Below are 22834 nucleotides of genomic sequence, written 5' to 3'. Positions count from 1 at the left end.
CCAGCACCCATCAAGCCAGAGGTATTAACCTGCTCCTCAAGCAAGCTTGGGATTCGTTTCTCTTAGCTGGCCAGTTTGACTTATGGCATGGAAACAGAGGAGCAAGTTGAACATAAACATGTGACTCCTGCAAAAAGAAAAATCTATAGAAGAAAATACAAATGCCTTTAAAGGATAACAGCATTTAACAGTGACCATGTCTAACCTCTCCTTACTACTATCAAGAGACAGATAGAAGACAAAACCAGTTCACTCCCTGCAGAATACATTGTCCCTCATCTTTCAAACAGACCCAGGATGGAGCCTTTTGTTAGTTATATCGATCTCTTTCACACTGCACATGGGCTATCATTTTTTTTCAGGACATCTTTCTGTTCTTTAAATGACAGCTTGATTGTTGGAGCCAATCTCCATCACAGCAAAACTGTGTATCTAGTGGTTCAGTGAATGGAGCTATTAGTCCCAAAGTACAGCTCTGTGGTCACTGGCTAGAGAAAATTATTTAAAGTTGAAAGGATTCTGTTTTGATGTCCAATATCCAAATCTTTAACTCATTAGGGATTATCTAAAAGGGCATGCAAAAACAAATGAATACTTCTCCAGCAGCTCTTCTACCACTGAACTCAATATAATGTCAGGCAACTCCTAGATGTTTTCTAAATAGTTCACCTTGGGCTTGGTTTTCAGTAGATATTCTTCATTCCAAATGTATGATATAAAAGGGCAGATTTTATTTAAGAGCAAATAAATCTATAACCTAAGGTATTCGTAAAATGTTCGTGTAGGAGTGTGTAGGATGAGCTAAGGGGAAGGGAAGGGAAGGGAAGGGAAGGGAAGGGAAGGGAAGGGAAGGGAAGGGAAGGGAAGGGAAGGGAAGGGAAGGGAAGGGAAGGGAAGGGAAGGGAAGGGAAGGGAAGGGAAGGGAAGGGAAGGGAAGGGAAGGGAAGGGTCTAATTAATTTGTATACTTCTCTATCCCTGCACTAACTGGAAAAAAAGACTAGACTATCATATTTAAAGAGTCAAACAGCAAAAAAAAAAAAATTATAGACTTCTCCACCATTGTACCAGGTAGGCAGGAGAAGGCATTAAAATTTCATCAGATTTCTCTTTTGAAATCTGATGGAAACACAGCTGAGCCATATTAGCTATCTGTTAGGATGAACATGTGCCTAACATAAGCTCTCTTCTGCCTTCTAATCCAAAAGACATGTATCAAAAGTGTTCATAGACAATTAGGTCAGAGATAACTCCTTTGAACCTCCTTTTTCTTAACTTGCCTGCTGAGTTTATTCCAGGTTTTCAAATTCCTGTTGATAAAATTGAACAACAAAAGTGCATCTGGGGTTTATGCAAGTAGCAATTTTAGGAGTACTTTCATTCTCTAAACAGCTTGACTCTTCTTGTCAGGGAAGTGTATCTGTCAAATCACATGTTCCTCTCCCTAAGACCCAGTAACAGTTGGCTGATATCTGAAAAAGGATGATATTCAAGAATGTGCAGTATTTCACAGTTACATTCACAACAATACAGCAATGCAATCACATCCACTTTCTACTCCTCCTGGACAGAAGAATTAAGTAAATCACCCAAACCTGGTTAGCAAAACAGTGCCACAGGCAGGGGTACAGCTGAGCTTTCCCAAGTCTCAACCCCACTGCAACCCCACAGGGACATATAACTTGCTCTTGTGGTATCTTAGAAACTCCAAGTCACTCTAGCAGAAAATGATATCAAGAATAAATCCAGCTGGCATCAAACACAGCCTCAGCTAGGTACAGGATGAAATTCAACCTGGGGAATACAGCGAATATGGTCCCTATGGCCAGGCCATGCCAGTTCCTGCATCACACAAATCATCTTCCCTCTTTTTCTTGGATGAGTTGTCAGGTTTGGATCAGGAGCAGCACAAGGACAGGCCCAGCAGTGTGTGAGGCAATAGCACAAAGACTACCCCAAATGTAACTGCCTGTGCCATAAGCCAGATGCCCTGAAAGAGGCCCAGAGGGCCTCTAAGTAAACTCAAAGGCAAACAGATCTGTCCATCCTCTGCTGTTATCTCCCCTGAAAACATATATCTGTAGCTTCAGGAGAGCCTGGGAAAGTAGACCTACCTGATTTTCTGCCCCAGTTTGAAGCTTTGATTTGATAAAAATTCAATTCTTACAGCCTTGAGTAATTTTAGTTACTTTTTCTTGCCTTTCTTTTCCCAAACACTCTAACCTGGTAAGTGGAACTCCAGTACCCCAGGAGGGTATTACTGATGTGATGCAGCCTGACAATATGTAACTCCTGTCTCCATCCTGCATTTCTACTCTCAAATATTCTATAATGAACATTTTTTTCAAAGCTGCATTGTGCCTAAAACTCAGTTAATCTGTTCTTTGCTCTGGCCAATAGGAGCTTTTTCTTCTCCCCTTAAATGACCACTATGTTATACCTCTCCTTGCTGTGAATTCCTCCAAAATGTAAACTCTTACACCCCCTTACATTAAACTGCATCTTCTGAATATTGCATATGGATTGTGAACTCCTATGGTTTTTCTCATTACTTTGGTTCATCCAAATAGCTTCCCAAAGGGAGGTCCATTAATTAGCGTATCTGATAACTCAGATCTTGTTTTCTGGCTCACTCTTTTGAGTGGGAGATATGTTCTGTTTGTTTGATTGCTCTTCATGCTGCGTGTTCATGTCTACCCAAGCTTTTATGTTGTGTCCATCATCATGAAATGTGAGATGGTTGATAATTCTCTTCTGATTTACAGAACAAATACTGTCTCAGCAACAGTGCATTTTGGCCCAAAAAGTGGTACTTGAAGCCTGACATGTAATCTTTGGATTTGTCCAATCTAATTACTGCCACTTCCATCTGTGTTTTTATGATATAGACATGCATCCACTCAGAAAAATCACTAAAGCTATAGAGGTAGCTGCCAGGCAGTCATTCCACCACTTCTGGCTTGGAAATGATTTGAAAGATGCTATAGAGTTGGAGGGCTCTGATAAGCATCAGTCTCTTAAAAAATGTGTTTTCCATTGTTTCTGCTCACATTCAAGTATTATTTTAGTAGATTAGACTCAATTTATCACTAATTAACTGTACTTTCTTGTAATTAGGTAAAATGCTGGTTTTGTTGAAGTCAGTGAGTAATAAAACTTCTACAGCAAAAAAATACTGAATATATCAATTTTTTAGATAATAGACTGAGAGTTGGGGTAAATTAACATGCATTGAGCACTGTGCAGCAATCCCAGACAAACTGCTGCACTCGAGCTTGTTTGTTCACAATTGCCTTTAGTGTTTCTAACATGTGTGACCCTCTTCAATGCAGACACATTCCAGGAACAGTTGGCCATGTGCATTCACTGGGCATCTTAGACATGTTTCTGACACTCATTCTCCAAGGAATTGTTCTGTAAATGTGGAAATCATTCTAATAAACCAGAAAATGTCTTCTTGTATTTTTCTTGGATTCAAAACTCCCATTAAGCCATTAGAAACTGGGCATTCCATGAGAGAACATATTTAGAAATGATCAGTCTGTGTTTGACTATCTGCACCAGAATTGCCTCTAGCTAACACCAGTGTAAATCACAAGCCTTTCACTGACACCCCTGAAATTATATGCAAAGCAACTGCCCTATAAAAATAAAGGTATTAGGCTGGTTAGATGTTTTCATTGATAAAGGAACTAAAAAATGTGATTTATTTCAACCTCAACTCATCAGTGTCCTGCCCACTCTGCTTCTGTCATTACTGAAAGAGGGAAACACATTGGTTTTGCATTGCTGCCAATTTTGGGGTTGTGGTGAAAGAATATTAACAGTTACAACTTCTCTGAGCAGCAATCTCTGTCTGCACAAGCCTTATGCACCAGCACACACCACTGGCTATTTCCTTGTCAAACACAGCTGCTGATCCCAGGGATCCAATGGCTTCGGATCCCCTCCCAAGCCAGGGACGCACCATGAATCCTCAGGATTTGCTCCCATTAGTGGAATCCAGGATGACATAGATTGTCCAAGCCTGGGGAATTTAAAACTGTCTTTCCAATAGATTTTAGCAAGTCTGAATAAACATCCTGGCACGAGGACTGGAAAGCCAACTGGAGCAAGGATAACTTCATTTTGGCTAAGATTGCTGGTGAAATTAACGAGAAACAGCCCAGGCTCCTTGCGCCATCTATGTCGCACAAGCATCCCTCACAGTAGCATGGGATTTAATTTGGGTATTTAAAGCTGCCTGCATTATCTTGTGACTCTGGGTCTTTTTACCCATCTTTTCTGCATGTTCTTCCTTGCAAATGTATATTTGATGCAGCACATTTTCAAAGGGAATCAAGAAAGAGAAAACTAAAAGCTACATGTATTAGTATTCCTGTTTAATATCAGCTTACTAGGTGGAAATTAAAATGATTTTTCTATCACTGTTATCTCTCTTCACTTGGCAAAGATTGATTTCCTTCTTCCCTGCTGCTTACTAATAAGACATCTGAAAACTAAGATGTTTTTTGTGTTTACTTCCTTGTTTAAATCAGCTTTCTTAACTAAGGACAGCTTTGGCAATATATCTGTTGCTTAACTTGTGATTTTTGTGTTGGCTCAGGCTCCACCAGTGACAGAACATCAAACTCAGAGAGACTATATATTTTTAATTACTCAGGAATGCCCTTATGCATAAGTACATGAAAATTAAACAAACGGATTTCAAAACCGGTTCAGAACAGATTGCACATTACACAATCACATTTTGGTTTCAGAAATGATGGTGCATTATTTTGCTTCTCCTGCTGACAAGTACGGAGGTTATCAGCCATGCCTTGCCATTCCCACTGCTGTGCCGGGCACTGCCAGGTTTGGTACCACTTTATCGAGAGCTGCCAAGCCAAGGAAGGCTGATGGCAATGCACAATCACACATTGAGTGTGAGCTGAACAACTATTCTATGTGGAATGACACCTTCCTACAAAGGAAATAATAATGTCCAGCAAGTGGGTTAGAAAACATTTGTCTCAAAGAATACGACATGAGCACCCAGCCATCTGCCTCCAGAACCTAGCACTCCTTTGAATTAGAAACAATAAACTAATGAGCAGAGTTGCTGTTTGGAGTCCAAGCTGCATTGTATGAACTTGGTACTCGCGCCCCAGCAGCAAGACAGCTCTAAACAAGATGCAACGATTTCAAAAGACAAGAAAGGTTCAGTGAAAATTTTGCAGGGCAAGATGGTCATACCAAAGGAAAAAGGTGGGAAAAATGGCCACCTGCATACTGCAGATGAGGAACTAAAGCACTAGAGACACAGGTGGTGTGGTGCTAACCATCCCTTCTGCACCAAAAAGCTGAGCTTTTTTGAAAAGCTGTGTAATGTGTCCTGCAACACATTCTCTTGAGATATTGTCTCATATCCTTTAGACATTTCACTGCATTGGAGGCCTTCTTATTTAAGGGCCTAATATTTGTCTTTCCTAATATTTCCTAGTATTTTTCTTTCCACTCCATCTTAAACTCCCATGCTTAGCATTAATAACAAGAGTATTTTCCCTCTAGAGTATTTTGCCTGGAATACTTATATAGCAGTATCTTACCTTCTTCCCCTCAAATTTGATTATCCTTCATTTATCCACTTTTTGTATATTGAAGTTTAAGTCTTTCTTTCTCCCTGTTGATAAAGTTGCTCTTGTCCTTATTGGGGGATGATGTCTCAAGGTTTCTTTCAGCCCTTTCTTACATGGTTCAAGGATGTTCTTCTGCATTTCTGTTTTTTTGATACAACTGCACTCAGAACTGAAATCCAGCAAGAATTTTCTGTGAAGATGCACCTGGTCAGTCCCCACTGGAGATCAAAGGTGACAACTCCTTGCATCGTACCAGAAGCAGCTCACACCACAGGAGCAGCCTGTGTCCCACCAAGGGTGCCCTCAGCAGCCACCTGCTTGGGTGACCTGAGGGAGCGGTGCCTGCATCTCTGGGTGCCTCACAGTGCAGGGCTGGTCTCGGGGCACCTGGCTCCTCGCCTGGAAGCCTGGTCCCGATCAGCTGTGCCGGGCAGGCAGGCAGGTGTCTGGACACACTTCAGGTGCTGAGTGCCAAGGTTGGTGTGCACGTGATATGCCGCTACATGGGCACTTCTGGCGCTGCAGAATTCGGGGGTGAATTGAAGGCTAAACCAGACCTGCTGCTGGGGGTGAATATGCAAGCGATGCTCTTTCATACAATTTCCATCTTCCTGTCCTATTTTCGTGCTATCTGTCCTGGTGCACCTTTGGTGCATATGCCAAAGGCCACAGAACTGCAGAGGGAAGCTTGGCAGGCTGTGACCCATGCCGACCCGCCTGAATTAAAAAAAAAAAACCTTTATTTTCTTCGGAGGTGGGGAGGAGTGACCTTTCTGCTTAGAAAACGGAGACAAGCCTCAGCCGTCCTCCCCGCCGCCGGCCCCCGCTCCAGGTCGGTCTGTGATGTGGATGATGTGGAATATGGGGGATGAAGATGCCAAGTGCAGGCGGAGGGGATGGACAGGGAAAGGAAATCCCGTTCCCTCGCACCCCGTTACAGTTAGAGCCACAGCACAGACCCGGCCGGCGGGGCTCCCCCGCGACGCGGCAGCGGCGGGAGGCGGGGGGACCGCAGGAGGCGGCAGAGGAGGAGAAGGAGGAGGAGGGAGGAGGGGGCGAGCGGCGGGGAGGGGAGGGAACACCTCGGCTGGGCGGAACACGCCGGCCGGCGCGGTCCCAGGCTGTCGCGGCCGGGCTGCCCGCGCTGCCCGCGGCTCCCTCTGCCCCCGCACGCTCCCTCTGGGGCCGGGGGCGGCGGCGCCCGCCGCGTCCCGCCCGCAACTTTCCCTCCGCCGTGGATGGCTTTCGTCGGAGACCTGCAGGGCAACCGGGCGCTTGACACCTGTCCCCCATGGGCCGCCCCCGCGCCTAAGTTTGCCGGCGCCCGGCCGCACTCCGCCGCCGCCGCAGGGCGGGCTTGAAGCCGCGGCGGGGCCGCGGAGCCCATGGCCGGGCGCCCCGCCGCGCCGCGCTGTCCGTGCGCGCCGCCCCGTCCCGCCCGCCCGGGAGCCGCCGCGCCCGCCCGAGCGCCGCAGCGGGGGCGCTGAGCGAGGCAGCCCCCGGCACTCCGCCACCGGCTCGGCGCCAGCCGCCGGTGCCCGCCGGGTCGCTGGCGGCGGCGGCGGGGGTGGCGGCGGGGCCGCGGGATCCGTCCGCGCTCGCTGCCCCCGTGTAGTTCTCGAGTCGTCTGTCCTCGGCGGCGGTCCGCGGGTGACATGCAGTCCCTCATCTCTCCGGTGACCAAGGCTATCCTGGTGGCTTTGTTCATCTTCGCCATCCTGCTGATCCTCTACGTGATTCTGTGGTACATCTGCCGCGATGTGGATTGCGACCATGGGATCTGAGCGGCGCCGCGGGGCCAGGGCTTAGGAGCCGGGATTCACCCCGCGGGGCCGGGAGCGGCAGCGGGAGCCCCTCCGGGCGGCAGCCGCCGCCACCGCGGCCGAGCAGGGGAAGAGAAGGGGAAGGAAAGAAAAGAAGAGAAAAGGAAAAAAAAAAGAAAGCGAGCGAAGGACCGAGCCGAAAGAGCCCGGAGGACAACTGCGATCAAGAAACCAACCTGAGCTTGACCTTCAGAGACCAGGGTGACCCGGTGAGTCTCCGCTTTCCGCGGTGCGGGGGATGCGCGGGTGCGGCGGGGCTGCCTCCTTCTCTCCCTCCCGCTCCCCTCCCGCTCCGCTCCCCTCCCCTCACACACACACAAACGCACTCGCACACGCACGCACATGGATGTGGCACAGGCGCCCCATACACACGCCGCTTACACACACACCCGTGGATGTGCGTGCCTGAGCGCCCGCTGCACGCAGGCATGCGTGTCCCTTGGGGACAAGCAGGACCCGTCCTGCTGGCCGGGATAAATTGTGCCTGCCCCCGTGTCCGTGTCCCCCCGCTTTAAATTTTTCGAGGTGACAAGGCGCCAAAGGCAGCGCGCCCGCGGGAGCGGCGGGGCGCGGGTGCGGGTGCCGGAGCGCGGCCGCCGCGCTGCCTTTGCGGCCCCACATTGGTATGCAGGCGGTGGCTGCGCCGCCAGGCAGACCTAAAAGGTGAGCCCAGGGGATGGGGGAAAGTCAATGCTTCATCAGTCCAGGGGCAAATCGGGAAGTTACAGAAAATGAAGGGAAGATGTCAGGTATCCGGCTAGTGCCAGCAGGCAGACTTCGGGGAGGGGATGTGAAGCAGGATGAGTTTCTCCTTTCTAGGGCCAGGTTGATGGAAAGAAGTGGGGGAGATGACAGAAAAATGTGCATGGGAAGTTCTGGATGTAGCGCTCCGTGTCTGGTCTCACTGACACTGCATTTCCTACGTGCTACTCTCTGTAAAAGGGTTAACACTCAACGGCTTACCACAAGCTGGGCAATTTCAGAAAATGTTGATCAAAAGTACACAATTGGTGAACATGTACATGCTGACTTGTTAGGACATAAGAGGGGATGTATCCTGCCCAGCCGTTTTCCCACCTGAGAGAATTTGTTGTTGGCGATTTCTGCTCTTACTGTTTGGTTGTATTGAATACCCTGTGCTGAAGGGGAGAGACAGCAACACATTGTGTTTGAAGTGGAAAAGACCTGCTGAAAGAAAAATGGTCCCAAACACTTGGGCTGTAACTGCTTCTGTCCTCGACAGACAAGCTGTCAGGCATAGGAGCAAACTCCAGCTGCGTGCGTTATCCCTGGCGGGATGTGTTCGGGTGCCGCAGGGTGTGGGTGCGTGTTCGCAGTGGGGAAGAGGAGGAACATCGAATTCACGTTTCAAGCAGGGGAGCAGGGAGCCAGCCAACTGTAAAGTGTAATCGTGTGATTTGGGGTGATATGACATGGAGTATTGGTGACTGAAAGCTCACCTTTGCAACAGGGGTCTGTACACGGAGGAAACTGTTCGGAAGGCAATTTTCTTGCCATTTCAGTTTGTGCTTCTGTTCAGACTGTATTTTGAAGGGCTTTTGACCTGACTAGTTGATCAAATATGACATTACCATTAACACACGCTACTAATTTGATTATAACAGCAGTGACATCAATGTTTCCTTGCCCTGCAACTACAGTAGCAATGCATTTGTTTACTTCCCCCATGCACGCTCTGAAATGTCTGTTACTCAACAGCTCTGAACAGCAAGGGAAGAGGGAGGAGGAGGGGGAAACTTACAGACATTTAAAAATGGCTATAGCTCTGTTTCCCTTATCCATGTAATGATGTGGAAATAAAACAACCTCCAAGTTCTCTTCATCTTTTTTTTTTTTCTTCCTCCAGTCAGTACACTTTTTTTTACCAAAGTGGCAAAAATCTCTTCACACTTTGACATGTCAGGTTGTGTCACATGTTCCCTTCCGAATTAACAGCAGTGCACACCTTCTGCCCCTCTCCCAGCTGGCAGGAGCTAGCGGGTGAGACAGTTATAGAGGCTTTGCCATTTAGTGTTAATTATTTCACAGTAAACCAAACTGTTATTTATAGAACTGATGAAGTGTGGCAAATTAATGTGGTTTTCAGAATTCTTTAAATATCAAGAGATATGTGTGCGGGTGATTAAATATCTGAAGTGTTGATGTGACCAAACATATTTTGTACTACCCATCATAACTGACATTAATCAACTTAATAATTGTAGAAACCATGAAACAGTCCCTTCAGTTATTGTCTGATCATTAGCATTCCCAGCTGGCTCATTATTCTTTTAAGCATATTGTTTTTAGGAAACAAGATGTAGAATTTTTTTTAATGCCTGATTTTATTCTAAATAAGGTGAATATATATGCATTTATATATAAATATACATATAAGGTTTGCATACAATCAAATGGGTATTTTTCAGCCTGACATAACTAAAAAATAAGCAGAACAATGATTAGCAGTATTGAATTTGATTTGTAGTTGTAGTCACAGATACGTTGGCTTTAGTTCAATACTCTGTATTCATTATCGTGTACTAGCAAATGTAAAACCCTAAAGATCTGAAACACACCTTTTCCTACTGCTGCAATGCCTCATAGAAGGGAATGTTATCCTGGCCTTGCTCAGCTGTGTATGGAATTTTGCAGTTGGTTTTGACAGAGTCAGAAATATATTGTCAGATTAGCATGTGAATTTGTAACAGCATGATGTTGCTAAAGTTGAGAGAGATATTAAAACAGTAAAAAGGGTAGAATTGATTACTGTGGAATATGTAGAGACCTTATTTTTGTAATTATTTACTTGTTTGCTCAGAAGTTTGGTGATGATTTTATTTCTCTTTCGGGTTTGTGCTCGTGCCTCAACAATTTTCACCATCTTGCTCTCTTTTAATGTATGAGAGTATTTCAAAGGTGAACTCTGAAATATCCCCTGTGACTGAGATGCAGTGCATCAGGTAGATATAGATCACCTGTAAGCGTTTTTTGCCGTAAGATAGGTTGTAACATCATGAGTAGTGCTTTTGTTTAAAGCAAAGACAACTTGTTATTGTGTTTCTACTTAAGCCAAGAGAAATTTTTTACCCTGTTACAAAAATTAGTACTTTCATGGTCTGAAAGTATGTTTTTAATCCACTTAATAGGCTGTTCAAAAACTGTGTTAAGTGATATTTCAAATCTTTGCCTCTTTTTTTGTGTGGAAAAAGACTGTGAAGTTACCACTGCTTCATCAGCAGAAGTGTAATGAATTTTATGGATTAATTCCTACTGCAAGGTAGCGTGCTATGTCACGGTCCTAGGAGTCTTGTCACATCAGACTTAAACATGCAGTATGTTTCTCGATAAGTCATTCTTTACTCAATTCCTAGTCAGGCAAATTCCCTGCAGATTTACTAAATATTTTCTGTACGTGGCATGTAAGAAGAGTAACTGGGCAATACAAATCACAGATTTGCTTATTTTCTATTTTCTTCCCTATAAGATGGGTTAATAAGAACCAGTGTCTTCATGGTGTGCCCTCTGTGCATCTTAACACCATTTCCCTAAAACAGGCTTTGAGGAACACTGAAGATGATTCCAGCACAGGAGGGTCTCTGCAGAGATGAAAAGTTAGCTGAGGTCCAGGGATGGACAGTGCTGCATCCTCAAGATGTCCTTGTGTCAAATGAATGCTCAGCTGTATTTTTTCCCCTCCAGGTGAGTGTAAAGCAGAGAGCCTTCAAGCTGCTGTAAGGTAGAACACATAGATCTGCTCTGTGCAGCTCCAGCCCCATTTGTTGGAGGGCCCAGTCTAGGACAGATTTTCTACTGTCTGTTCTATGCAAGGTGTTGATTTTGTAGTTGTTCCTTGCAGTCTTAAATCTGTGAGCCTTAGATTATTGGTAATGTGACAAGAACTTGCCCCAATTTGTGTGTTTATAAACAGCTTGGAGGTGGGATGGTTGGGATTAATTTTACAATTGATGCCACAATTCTAACACTTGAAACTGGCAGGGCCCTTTAAATGACAAATCTGGGGGCAGTATTGGGGAATACAGTGTCACTGTAACAAGTGTATTAAACCTGCAGCGTGAGCAGGCCATATCTATCTTGCTTCTTGCTTGGCTAGAATAACAGTCTTGCATTGGTGATGTTCATACAAACTCTGTGTGTGAGGAGTTATGGAAAAGCTGGTCTGAAGGAATCATGAACAGCAGGCATGTTTGCTCCTCACCTGAAGATCCATCTCTGCTCTGGGTACGATGAGCCTGGCTGCTCCCTCCCTGCTGCATGGCACGTCAGGGCTGCAACTGGGCATTCAAACATACGGGAAAGTTCCACTGCTGTTTCTCAATGGATGACTTTTCCCCCAGTTTTTCTTTGATGCATGAGTGTTTTCTCCTTTCTCTTCTAAGCATTAATCCTCAGAGCTGTGACTTGGTGCGTAATGCGGTTTGTAGACAAACTGCATGGATTGATTTTCCTGAAGTGGGCTGACCAAATGATGAGTGTATTGGAAAGCAGCACACACTTGCTTATTTTTTGTTCTACATTAAGCTAGTTTTCTTGTTGAAATATCCTAATATCTATTAAAATAGCTTTAAAAAAAAATTACTGATTACTTTTGATATGCATTGCTGGTATGGTACATGTAGTTGCATAGCAGCATCTGCTCTTCTTAGAGGCATTCTGATAACTTTTAAAATTTTACCCAAGTGAGAAGATGTGAGGTTTAGCTTGGAGAGGCTCATAACACTCTGCTGTTGAGAATTACATTCTTATTTTGAATGTTTTGATATATTACTTTGGAATACTAAAGATATTTACTGGCGTTTTCACAAGTCATTAAATCATATGTAAAGGATACCAATAAGGTGACATTCAGACATTCTATATTTCATTGTAGAAATTGTAGAATTGTAGAAACTGTAATCCACATTCATGTTTGAATGTGGATTACAGTTGCAAAAAAGATGTGGAAAAAATTGCTTGTGACTGATGAAGAAAGACAAAGGTTTGGGAAAAGAAAGAAGAGTGTTATATCGAGACAGTAGAAGAGAGACTCCAGTGTGTTCAAATTTTAAGAAGTGGCATTAATGTGAAGGAAAATTAGAAGCTTAGAGCACAAAAATTGCCACTGTCCTGTACAGAAACTGTATGTACATATAAATATACATGCATACATATGCTTGTATATATGTATATACATTTGCACAATCTGTGTGATTAAATTAGAAATTTGCAGCTCTAGAGCAAGCTGAGAATCCTTACATGAATGGTTTTTTTTCCTTGAAACTTGACTCTATTAATGCCCAGTTGGAATTTACTTGAAAACCAGATAGTGTTGCAGATGCTTTCTTGAGGACTCAATGATCAAAGATGAGTGATGTTGAATATTGGGGTTATAAATGAATCATTCTATAAAGAAAATGCTACTGCTCAATTCACTTCGGAAAAAAAAATCTGGTTATGTGGGCTGGAAGAAATACATTAATAACAAATAGATTTTATGTCTTGTGTTTTCTATTGACCTCAAAGAGACAAAGTCGCTACTTAACAGGGAAAAATCCTCTTAGGTTATTAACCTATTATGACCAAGAAATGTATGTGAGAAAAGAACATCTTAGAGAAAAGTTAGCAGAACTCTAATATTTTGGCTCAAACCAGTAATAGCCAAAATCTTCTTGCAAAAGTACAAATATACAACTCTTTGATGTAATAAAACTTCTGTATTTATGTTTTTAAGTGCAAACAATGAAAGAATCCTCCTGAAGTTATGAGTGTTAAAACTTATTCACAGTGAAACCTAATGCAGGATTATGATGCTTTTTGGGTATTATGATATTTTATGTAACACCTGAGTAAGAAAATGTTTTGGTTTGCATGAAATGCAGCAATGTATTACCAAGGGCTAGGGGAAAAAAGTGCTTTTTGTATGAATAGCCTCTTCTGTATTTGTTGCATATTGGGGTAAAGCTGAACTCATGGAGAAAATTTTATTTGCTATTCAATGTCCATTTCAGTGGTGAGTTGTGACTGCTGTGAACCCTATTAAATGGATACCCAGCAAAGTCATCATGCTACCTACAGCAAAAATTAAACAAGGTCTTCATTAAGTTGTGCTCTTCATGGACACTATATGTGGCATAGTTAGGTAACCTGTAGTGCAGGTTTCTTATATAGCTCTTATGATTAATGCACTCCTGAACATACTATCATCACCTCCCTTGTGAGATACGTGTATATAAATGGGCTTAAAAATGAGTTTGCCACTAATCTCCATTCTAATGACTTGTTTTTATTTTCTACTGCAACACCATTCTGGCTTAAGAGGTACGATAACTGAGTGGGAGTTTAATGAAGTCTTGATATCAGTGAAGATAAAAGGGAGACACTGAGCACACAGAAGGACATCGGTGTGTGTTTCTAGTGACTGATGCAGCATAATTCAGCTTGGCTGCAGTGACCATGAAACAGTGAAGTTTAAGATCCTTAGGTCAGTGAAGAGGGAGCACGGCAAGCTCTGTACCCTGCTTGTCAGGAGAGCTGACCTTGGCCTCCTCAGGGATCTGCTAGGTAGAGTCCTGTGGGATGAAGCCCTGGGGGGAAGAGGGGCCCAATACAACTGGTTGATACTCAAGGATTACCTCTTCCAAGGCCAAGAACAATGTATCCCAAAAAAGAAATAAGGAAAAAATGCCATGTGGCCTATGTGGATGAACAAGGAACCCCTGGACAAATTCAGACACAAAAAGGAAGCCTAGAGAGGATGGAAGCAAGAACAGATATCTTGAGAGGAATACAGTGAGATTGCCCAAGCAGCTGGGGATAGGGTTAGGTAAGGTAAAGCCCTGACAGAATTAAAGCTGGATGGGGACAGCAAGGGCAACAAAAAATCCCTTCTGTAGGTACATACTGACATACCTGGGTTATAAAAGGAAGACTGAGGAAAATGTGGCTCTTCTCCAGAAGAAGGTTTCCCAGGACATGGGAAAACTGAGGAACACTGTAACTTTTTTGTTAGGTACATGAGTTGGCAACGTGCTCATGTCCTTGCTTCCTCTGTGGGCTTCCTTTTTGTGTTTGGATTTGTTCAGAAGCTCCTTCCACTAGACCAGATTGCACAAAACCCCATCCAGCCTCACCTTGAATTCTTCAAGGAATGGGGTATCCACAGTTTCTCTAGATAAGCAGTTGCAGTCTTTTCACCATCTTCACAGTAAATAATTTATTCCTAAAATCTAATCTAAACCTTTCTAAATCTAAACCACTTTCAGTCTGAAGCCTTTTCCTATCACTGCATGCCCTTGTAAAAAGTCCCTCTCCAGCTTTCTTGTAGCCCCCTTTAGGTACTGGAAAACCGCTATAAACTGTCCCCAGAACCTTCTCTTCTCCAGGCTGAAAAGCCCATCTCTCAGACTGTTACAGCAGAGGTGCTATGCTCCCCGTTCCCCTGGTCATTCCTGTGTCCCCTCCTCTGGACCTGCTCCACCAGGTCCATGTCTTTTCTGCACTGAAGTCTCCAGAGCTGGAGTTCAGTAGTGTTCATCCTTGGGGGTTTTTAAGACCCCTTGAGCAACATGGTCTGACCTCAATGCTGGCCCTACTTCCTGAGACCTTCTGAGGCACCTTCCAACTTGAACCATCCTAGGATTGTATGATCCTATCAAGCATGTATTCTTGAGAGTCTTCTGTGGGAATGAGCACTGGCTGGCTTGTTGTTATGCGCTCTTTCCTTAACTCTTAATATGTGCTAGACAGGTAAACCAAAAGTATAGAGGCACAGAACTGGGACTGGAACTGAGTGGGAATCTGTTCCCAGTAATCCTAATCATCCTTACATTTTACATCTACAGTTCTTATCTTACACGATACTCGTGGATATGATGAGGTGTGGAGCTGAAGTGGAACCTGGCAGTGCACCACTAGAGCAGAATGATCTCTGTGCTCGTATGTGGAGGGTGAAGCCTTCACAGATCACAGTGGCCTGAAGGTTGAAGACAAAAACTGCGATGTACTTATAGCCTGCTTAATTCTTACACCTCTGTGGGGACTCCAGCACATTTCTAGGAGCTAGACATTCAGTTACATCGCTCTGACTATAGTATAATCATGCTGGTCATACCCTTGTGTAGTGTAATTTTTTCTGTAATCTGGTCCAGTTTTTATCTTTATGTTTATCTTCAGCTGTACAAAGCCTGTTAACATTAGCTGTCATGGCCATACAAGTAGTTAGTACTGTAGGATTTTCAGATACTGCCTGGCTAAAATGTGAACTGGGGCTTTGAAGAAAAAAGCAATCTCATGGGAATGGCATGCTTCAACACCAAACCTGTCATCTCATACCTAGGCTACTCACAGCTTATATTTAGGTGGAAAGCAGATTACTAACCAGAGAAAAAGGCACTTAATGCAAAAGGCCATTGTACCTTTTTTTCCCCAGGTAGAAAAAGCCTTTTCCTCAGTGCTCAGAGCTGTGCTGCAGTACCTGCCTGCCTGTCTGGATGGTGGGCAGACTCAGGGAAGCTGCACAAGGTGATAGTGGGTCCCCTTTATTCTATCATTTCATCATACACCTAAGTGTACTCCAAATTTACAAGAATGGAGCTATCGAGAGTAATTATTTTCAGTGCAAATCCAAGATAAATGAGAGCTGCAGTGCATCTGTTGTCAGGGGTTTAAACAGTGATTCTCCTGTTAGTATACAGGCTCACTGCCACCCCCCACCTTATTAAACACATGAAAAGCCACGTTTCTATACCTCAGTTGTTATTTTTTTGCTTGGAGATGTATCAAAAAATGATGAAAACATTTTGAGCCTAGGAAAAAAACTTACATATTTGAATGCATAAACTGCTATTTTTGAGAATTCTGAAGTGACGTTAGTTTTTTCTCTCATGTGGGCTTACAAGCCTGGAGAGATTTTAAATTGAAAGTGGAAAAGAAAACTTGCTTTTTACTTGAGTTCATGAAAGCTCTCTTAGTTCTAAAATGAAATTATGTACGAAGCAAGTAAGGTTCTGTATCGTATATTAAATTCACATGACAATTCCCTTTTTAAAATTTTATGCAGTATTCAGGTGAATAGAGAGTATATGTAATCTATTTATTCCAGACTTCTATGAACCTGCTGCTGACTTTAGGAATTAAATGTTTTGACTGCTCCTGTCCCAGGAACAAGACATTGACACCAAATTCCTTTAGTTTGAGTCTGCATGTTGGACGTGCTCTGAATTCCAAGGATAAACATGTAATGGTATTATGAAATAGTATTATCTTTGTTATCAGACAAGGGTTTCTTCTCTTACTTTTGGCCACACAAACAAGGTCAGCTGGAAGGAGGGTAGAGCACAACAGAAGCGGGAACTGGCTTGGAAGACACTGCAGCCACTATTGTGAGTCATTCTCTTTTAATCACCAAGGCAAAATCCTATGGGCATGTGGGATGATACATAAAGGAAAGCAGAATTTTGCTTGCTGTGGAGGAGCTGTTCATTTGTTACAAACATTCAGCTGACTTCAGCGGAGTGGTGCCAATTTCTGTTAGCACAGGCGTTGGTTCTGAGGATACATATAGGCGTTAATAAACAACTGGAGTCCTTCTCCAGGCTACAGATAGTAACAACCAAGTAAGGGATGCAGCTAGGATGACATCCCGCCACCTTTGTCACTCTTCAGCCTGTCTAGACAGGTACCTTTTAATTTGATATAATGTGATTGATATAATACACAGAACTTAAAACTAATAACATCTATTAATGTGCAATGTGTGTTCTATACAAAAGGCTGCTAAATTAAAAGGCAAACTTATCTCATGAAATAGAAATGTTCATGATATATGGTTGAAAAATATAGCTATGGAATGTGTGCCTTTGGTTCAGCAGATTTCATGAAAGTGATAGAATCAGCACTCCTGAGAACCTGTATATGAACCAAAATGGAATCACTCTTGGATAAGCTTATGGATATTCTGCTACTATTTTATGAATGTTAGCTAGGCAATCCAGACTTCTTATACACACTGTGGTCATCTGGATGACTAGAGAAATTGAATGGTTCCTGTGATAACTGTAAATAATAACTTAAAGCCTCCTGAAATTCAGCAAGGAGGGGGTTCACTGAAAGGCAGCATCCTGGATGGAATGTACCAGTGGTACCTGTGCCGTGTGGGGTGGGAAAAGTTTTGCAGGATACCTTGCTAGTAGCTGGAAGAAAAGATTAATATAGTTGAAAAAGATTAATATAAATGGATGGATGGATGGATGGATGGATGGATGGATGGATGGATGGATGGATGGATGGATGGATGGATGGATGGATGGATGGATGGATGGATGGATGGATGGATGGATGGATGGATGGATGGATGGATGGATGGATGGATGGATGGCACATCCTCGGGGGAGTGGCATTTCCCAGGTGCATTTCTCCTGTGGAGAGGCACTTTGAAGAAAGAAGAGTCGACCCTGACAGAGGCTCTCCAGCGTCTGGCGAGGAGTGGGACTGCAGAGCTGTGACTTCAGGACATGCTCTATTGTGACAGTCACTCTTTGCTGCAGTCTATAAAAAAAGCTCAGAGGCACAATATCAAACAACATGATGTTTTGACCCAGCATGGTCATGTAGCTATCTGTTTATTGGATATTCAATTAAATTACATTTTGGTCTGTGTAGTAAAATGCATTTCTTAATTTGCAATTTTTAAGATAGCTGTTGTTTGAGTTAAGCTTGTGAATAACCTTTCTTTTATAGTCCTGTGATTTCTGCACTAGAACTGTAACTTCATTTCTTTTTGACCTACATTTGTATGAGTAGAGCAGTTGCTTAGACTGTGAAATACATTTATTTTTCTCTTACCATTTCAGTTAGTAGGTAGTTGCAGAGCTCTTTTGTTGTAAGAGTGTAATGTTGCTTTCATAACTGGCTGGATGGTGTCTACTGCTTGATTTCAGTTCCAACACAATCTCCTCGTGCTTTTTTATCCTAACATGCAGCCCTATAGCCACCTATCAGCCTCATCCTCCTCCCACCAGAGCTGTTCTGCTAGAAACCTGTGCGGGATTTCCTTGCTCCTGTGTAGGCAGCAGGTTTTGTGCCCTGATAGGGGACAGACTGAAAAATGCAAAATTATCATCACTTCTGAGCATCACAAAAGAGGAGAATAAGCACTTTCAAAGCAGAAAGTGACTACATTTTTCTTTCCCTTGCTGTAATAGTAGCAGATGGTACTTGTGGACCAGAATAATTTGTCCTTTGAATAATGGTCCTTGCTAAGGAAAGCTTAATTTTGTTTTTTCCTATGCATAAAAAGTAAATTTTTTAAAAATTTAAACCCACACGTAAATCTTTCTACTTACCTGCATTTTTCTGGTTTCTTTTTTACCACTCATAATGGTTCTGATTTTCAAAGCATTCTGTGTAATATCTGTTACATTAAGGTTTGCGCCAAGAGGATTTATTATCAGGAATTGAAAAGAGATGTTATACAAACCCACATATGTGAACATGTTTATTACCAGTGATGCCTGAATATGAAGTGGTCACTTCATTTTCCTATTACCACCAAACTCATTTTGATTTCCTTGTTTTGCTTAACTTTAGGTCACAGTTTATTACAGTTTGTTACATAGTTTATGAGCTGGGTCGGTGCCCCAGAAATGAAGGGTGAAACCACTTGGTTTGGCTTGCAAAAGCAGCTCCTGGAACTCTTGACAGAGTGAGGTTTCTCTGGCCTTTCATTACACTTACACCAAGTGGAGAGAGAATGGAAATAAACCCCTTTGCAAATTAAAGGCACTCCTGAATTAACTTTCTGGGTGAGCTTTATCTCTGGTCAAGATGGTCATCCACCCATACCTGTCTCCTTTTCTACCCAGCACCTTGGGTAAAGGATTTTCTCTTTCAAGGGAATCCTCAGCTTTCATGTTTGGAATGCCCTTATTTTGGTGCTGAAATGGCATGGAAAATGTGGTATTACAACCAACACTGAGATTTGGAAAGTCACTTGATTTTCATCTGACTTGAACTGGCTCAGCTCTTAGTTTTTTGTATGCGTGTATATCTATCTACCATCTATCTATCTATATCTATCTATCTATCTATCCATCCATAAATTTTATAATTTGATATAAAATGCAAATGATAAAATTTTAATCAATAGTTTTTATATTAAAAAGCAATCTAAAGACATATATGTACAGAAACCTATATCAGGAAATCAGGAGTAATTAAGGAGAGGAGAAAGGAAGAGTTAGTTTTAGAATCCTTAAAATCTAAAATACAATACAGTATTGCTTTGTTACTTAGTTAAGGACAAAAAGAATAAATAAAAGTAAGGACTAAACAATATTTCTTCCTTTAAGAAAGGTTTTCTGTCTCAGAGAGTTAACCAAAGCATGAAAGTATTTCTGTAAACATCTCACAAAAAATATTTTACTTCTGCGCAGTTAGCACTATTGCAAGCTTTTTTCTGTTTATATTTGAGGGTGGTTTATGCCTTTTTAACTGTGCAAGACCTACTGGAAAAAGCCTAGTCAGTCGTAGGGAAAATTATTGATTTTTCTGTACGTTTAAGTGCACTGGTGTGGAAAGGATGGTCTCACACTTCTGAAATATTTTTCAATGTAAACAGCAGTCTACTTTGACCAGCCTGCATTTGAGTTTGCTCAAGACCCAGCACCCTGGAGGCAGAAAACTGTAGCAGTAGGAATAATACAATATCCCTGTAAAAATAGAACAAAAACTGTGATAACAGAAATAATATCCGGCCTCTATACTGTAAATACAAAAAGTTTGTACACCATGATGTCCAGACACTTTACAGAAAAGATGGGTGTTGGTCCCCCTGCTAAAGGGGAGGAAACTGAGGCTGAGGAGGCTGGGGGCACTTCGTTGAATTTTCTACTTGGACCATGGAAGAACTGTTCCTATATACTGACTCTATAATCCCAGTCCAGTGAGCTGCCCTTGAAACTGCTCTGAAACAAGATAATGATGTTGGTGATTACTGTGTTTTGATCTGAGAATGTAGCGGTAATGGATTGCATATCATACACTATAATTTTATGTAATTTTCAGAACATTTATAAATAATTCAAACTTCAGGTTGGATGTGGCACATCAAAGTTTATCTTGCCATATCCCCATGCCTTTTTGCATCAAAGGAACATTGGAGACAGTGCTGACATGTTATAGCCGTCAAATAAAAACTGAGATTTTGTAATGAATGACATTTGAGTACCAGAGTTTGGCTTATAAAGGTAAAGTAAGAGCTTTGCTAATAAATCTGGTTAGAGCACTGCCATGCCAAGGAGTATATTGACACTGTAAACCTTTGTCATTTTAAAGGAAAACTAAAGGCTGTTTTTGACAAGATGAAAGAGGGTTGTTTGGTAGAGAGGGCAGGGTTCTTTACTGTGACCACTCCTCTTAAATTATATGTCATTATTTTTAACAACATTTTGTATATGTCAACTTACACTGAAGTGGGAACTGCCACTTTCAGCAAAAGGAAGCATCATACTAGACTCCAACTGAAAAACCAAAGAAACTCCAAACTGCAGATTTGGTTATATTACAGTGTAAAACTAGAAATGTTTGAAGATACCTTTGACCTTCAAGCTCTTTTTGTTAAATATGGGAACAACAAATGATGTTGCTAAATGTTTAAAGTTGCATGAGCGATCACATTTTGAAGTGGATTGCTAAATGTTTAAAGTTGCATGAATGGACACATTTTGAATGGATGTGGTGCAGACAAAGTCTAGGAACACTTAGGAAGGATTCAGAAGGTAGAACTGCCTAATAAATTAGAAAAGAACCCAGCATAAGCAATGACTGTCCATGGTGCATTGACTAAAACCAACATGGTGTCTTGTTAGGGACACAGAAATGGAAACAAAACCCATTCCATGAGATGACATTTAAACTACTGTTGGCTGTTTTAAACTTGGAGAGATGTGTGACAGGCAGGAATGCAAACTTCCCTGGAAAGCATGTGAAAGAGATAATGCAAAAGAAGCCAACCTGGAGAATCCTGTTAGTGGGTGAAAATGCAATACCTCCTGTGACTGGAGGTTTGGAAGTAATGAAATTTCAGTCAATTGATTATAAGGCTCCCTGGGAGAGAAATGCCATTTTCAGTGAAAGCAAAAGAGATGTTCTGTTTAAACTGTCCAGATGTTATTAATACAACATGATTGCTTTTCTAGGTATTGTAATAATTTTTGCAGCAAAGAAATGTAGAGAAAAGACCTGTAGGGATCATTAGTTTAATCTGTTGAAATGTACAGTGCTCCACTGCCCTCTTTTGCCATGCACCTGGAAGAGCAGCAGCAGCTGCAGTAACAGGTGCCACCACAGCAATGGGTGCCTTTTTCTTGCAGGGCACGTGCCTTTTGAAAGGGCTCACAGACCAGTGACAGCACACAAGTGGTCCTTTGGGAATCTTCTCTTTCATGTTACAAAAGGAAAAACATTTTGAATATGACCTCTTCCTTTACATGCCTAAGGACCAAATATTCATCTTCAGTCCTGTAGATTTTCCAGTGAAGTCTTAATTGATACTTAAAATTTGATCCCAAGCAAATTTGTTCAGAAGGTACTGCTATGCAAAACATCTAACAGGAATGCTGAAGAAATGGAGTTAAAAACTGCCATCAGGTCTTGCCCTCCACATGCATTCTGCTGAGAACCAAATCAATCTGCTTAATGTCTCTTTTGTAAAAGTATTTTGCAAAGAAAGAAACCATCATAATCATTTACTATCTATCTGTCTTGCTTAGCACAGTTTAAAAATTCTCTGCCAGCCCTTCAAAATCTCCCTGTTAGTTCAGAGGGTGCACTTGAATAATTATGTTTATAGTTGTCTTTCTGTTTTTCACAGTTGACAGTACCCTCTAGCAGCTTGAAAATTATTTTAGTTTTCCTACCATTTTCACACTGAAATCTGTGTGGAAAAGGAATAGCCTTGGGCTATTGGTGCCTTACTGTCGTGCCAAGACATATACTCTTTTTTGATTTTGCACAAGCATCACTGACAGTGAAAATACAGATCTTGGACCAGTTTTTATCTGTCAGGCTTCCTACAAAGTTTGTAAAGAATAATAATGAACAAATTAATCCATCCTAAACTAGAGTTATCTCCTGGATAAGCTTGTTTGTCTGCATTTTTACAGCAAGCACTTTAATTTTTGTATTTTGTGGGGAAATGAGCCTCTTATGCATTCATTATTTGTACAAAAATATAGGTGAAAACATACAGAAGCATATGACATAGAAAATCTTCATGCTTGTACATTGCGTGTACATTCTCCAACACCAGTTTTTTGGAAATTATTAGACTCTCAATTGCAAAATCTGGCTTATAGCATCTAACCAAGGTTTGCTTTTAATATGAAGAGGTAATAAA

At 42.3% G+C, this 22834-nt stretch overlaps 2 protein-coding genes across 4 annotated transcripts in view; one reads left to right on the top strand and one right to left on the bottom strand.

Annotated features, from left to right (window-relative positions):
- Positions 1-7392, bottom strand: part of CD99 (CD99 molecule (Xg blood group)) — a 79450-nt gene extending 72058 nt beyond the window's left edge. Inside the window, exon 1 of the mRNA XM_030946894.1 lies at positions 6700-7392. Within this exon, the coding sequence (XP_030802754.1) occupies positions 6700-7392 (693 nt within the window). The remainder of the gene's footprint in view (positions 1-6699) is intronic.
- The window catches only part of ZBED1 (zinc finger BED-type containing 1), a 53652-nt gene continuing 37994 nt past the window's right edge, over positions 7177-22834 (top strand). Inside the window, exons 1-2 of one of the 3 annotated variants that reach the window (XM_030970974.1) lie at positions 7177-7649; positions 10998-11142. The gene's annotated coding sequence lies outside the window, so the exon portion shown is untranslated. Of the gene's footprint in view, positions 7650-10997; positions 11143-22834 lie in introns of those variants that run through there. The other 2 variants (XM_030970993.1, XM_030971000.1) reach the window with 2 other exon arrangements.

This window comes from Camarhynchus parvulus, chromosome 1 (genome assembly GCF_901933205.1).
Source record: "Camarhynchus parvulus chromosome 1, STF_HiC, whole genome shotgun sequence".
NCBI classification, from domain to species: domain Eukaryota; kingdom Metazoa; phylum Chordata; class Aves; order Passeriformes; family Thraupidae; genus Camarhynchus; species Camarhynchus parvulus.
This window is presented reverse-complemented; position numbering and strand designations above follow the sequence as displayed.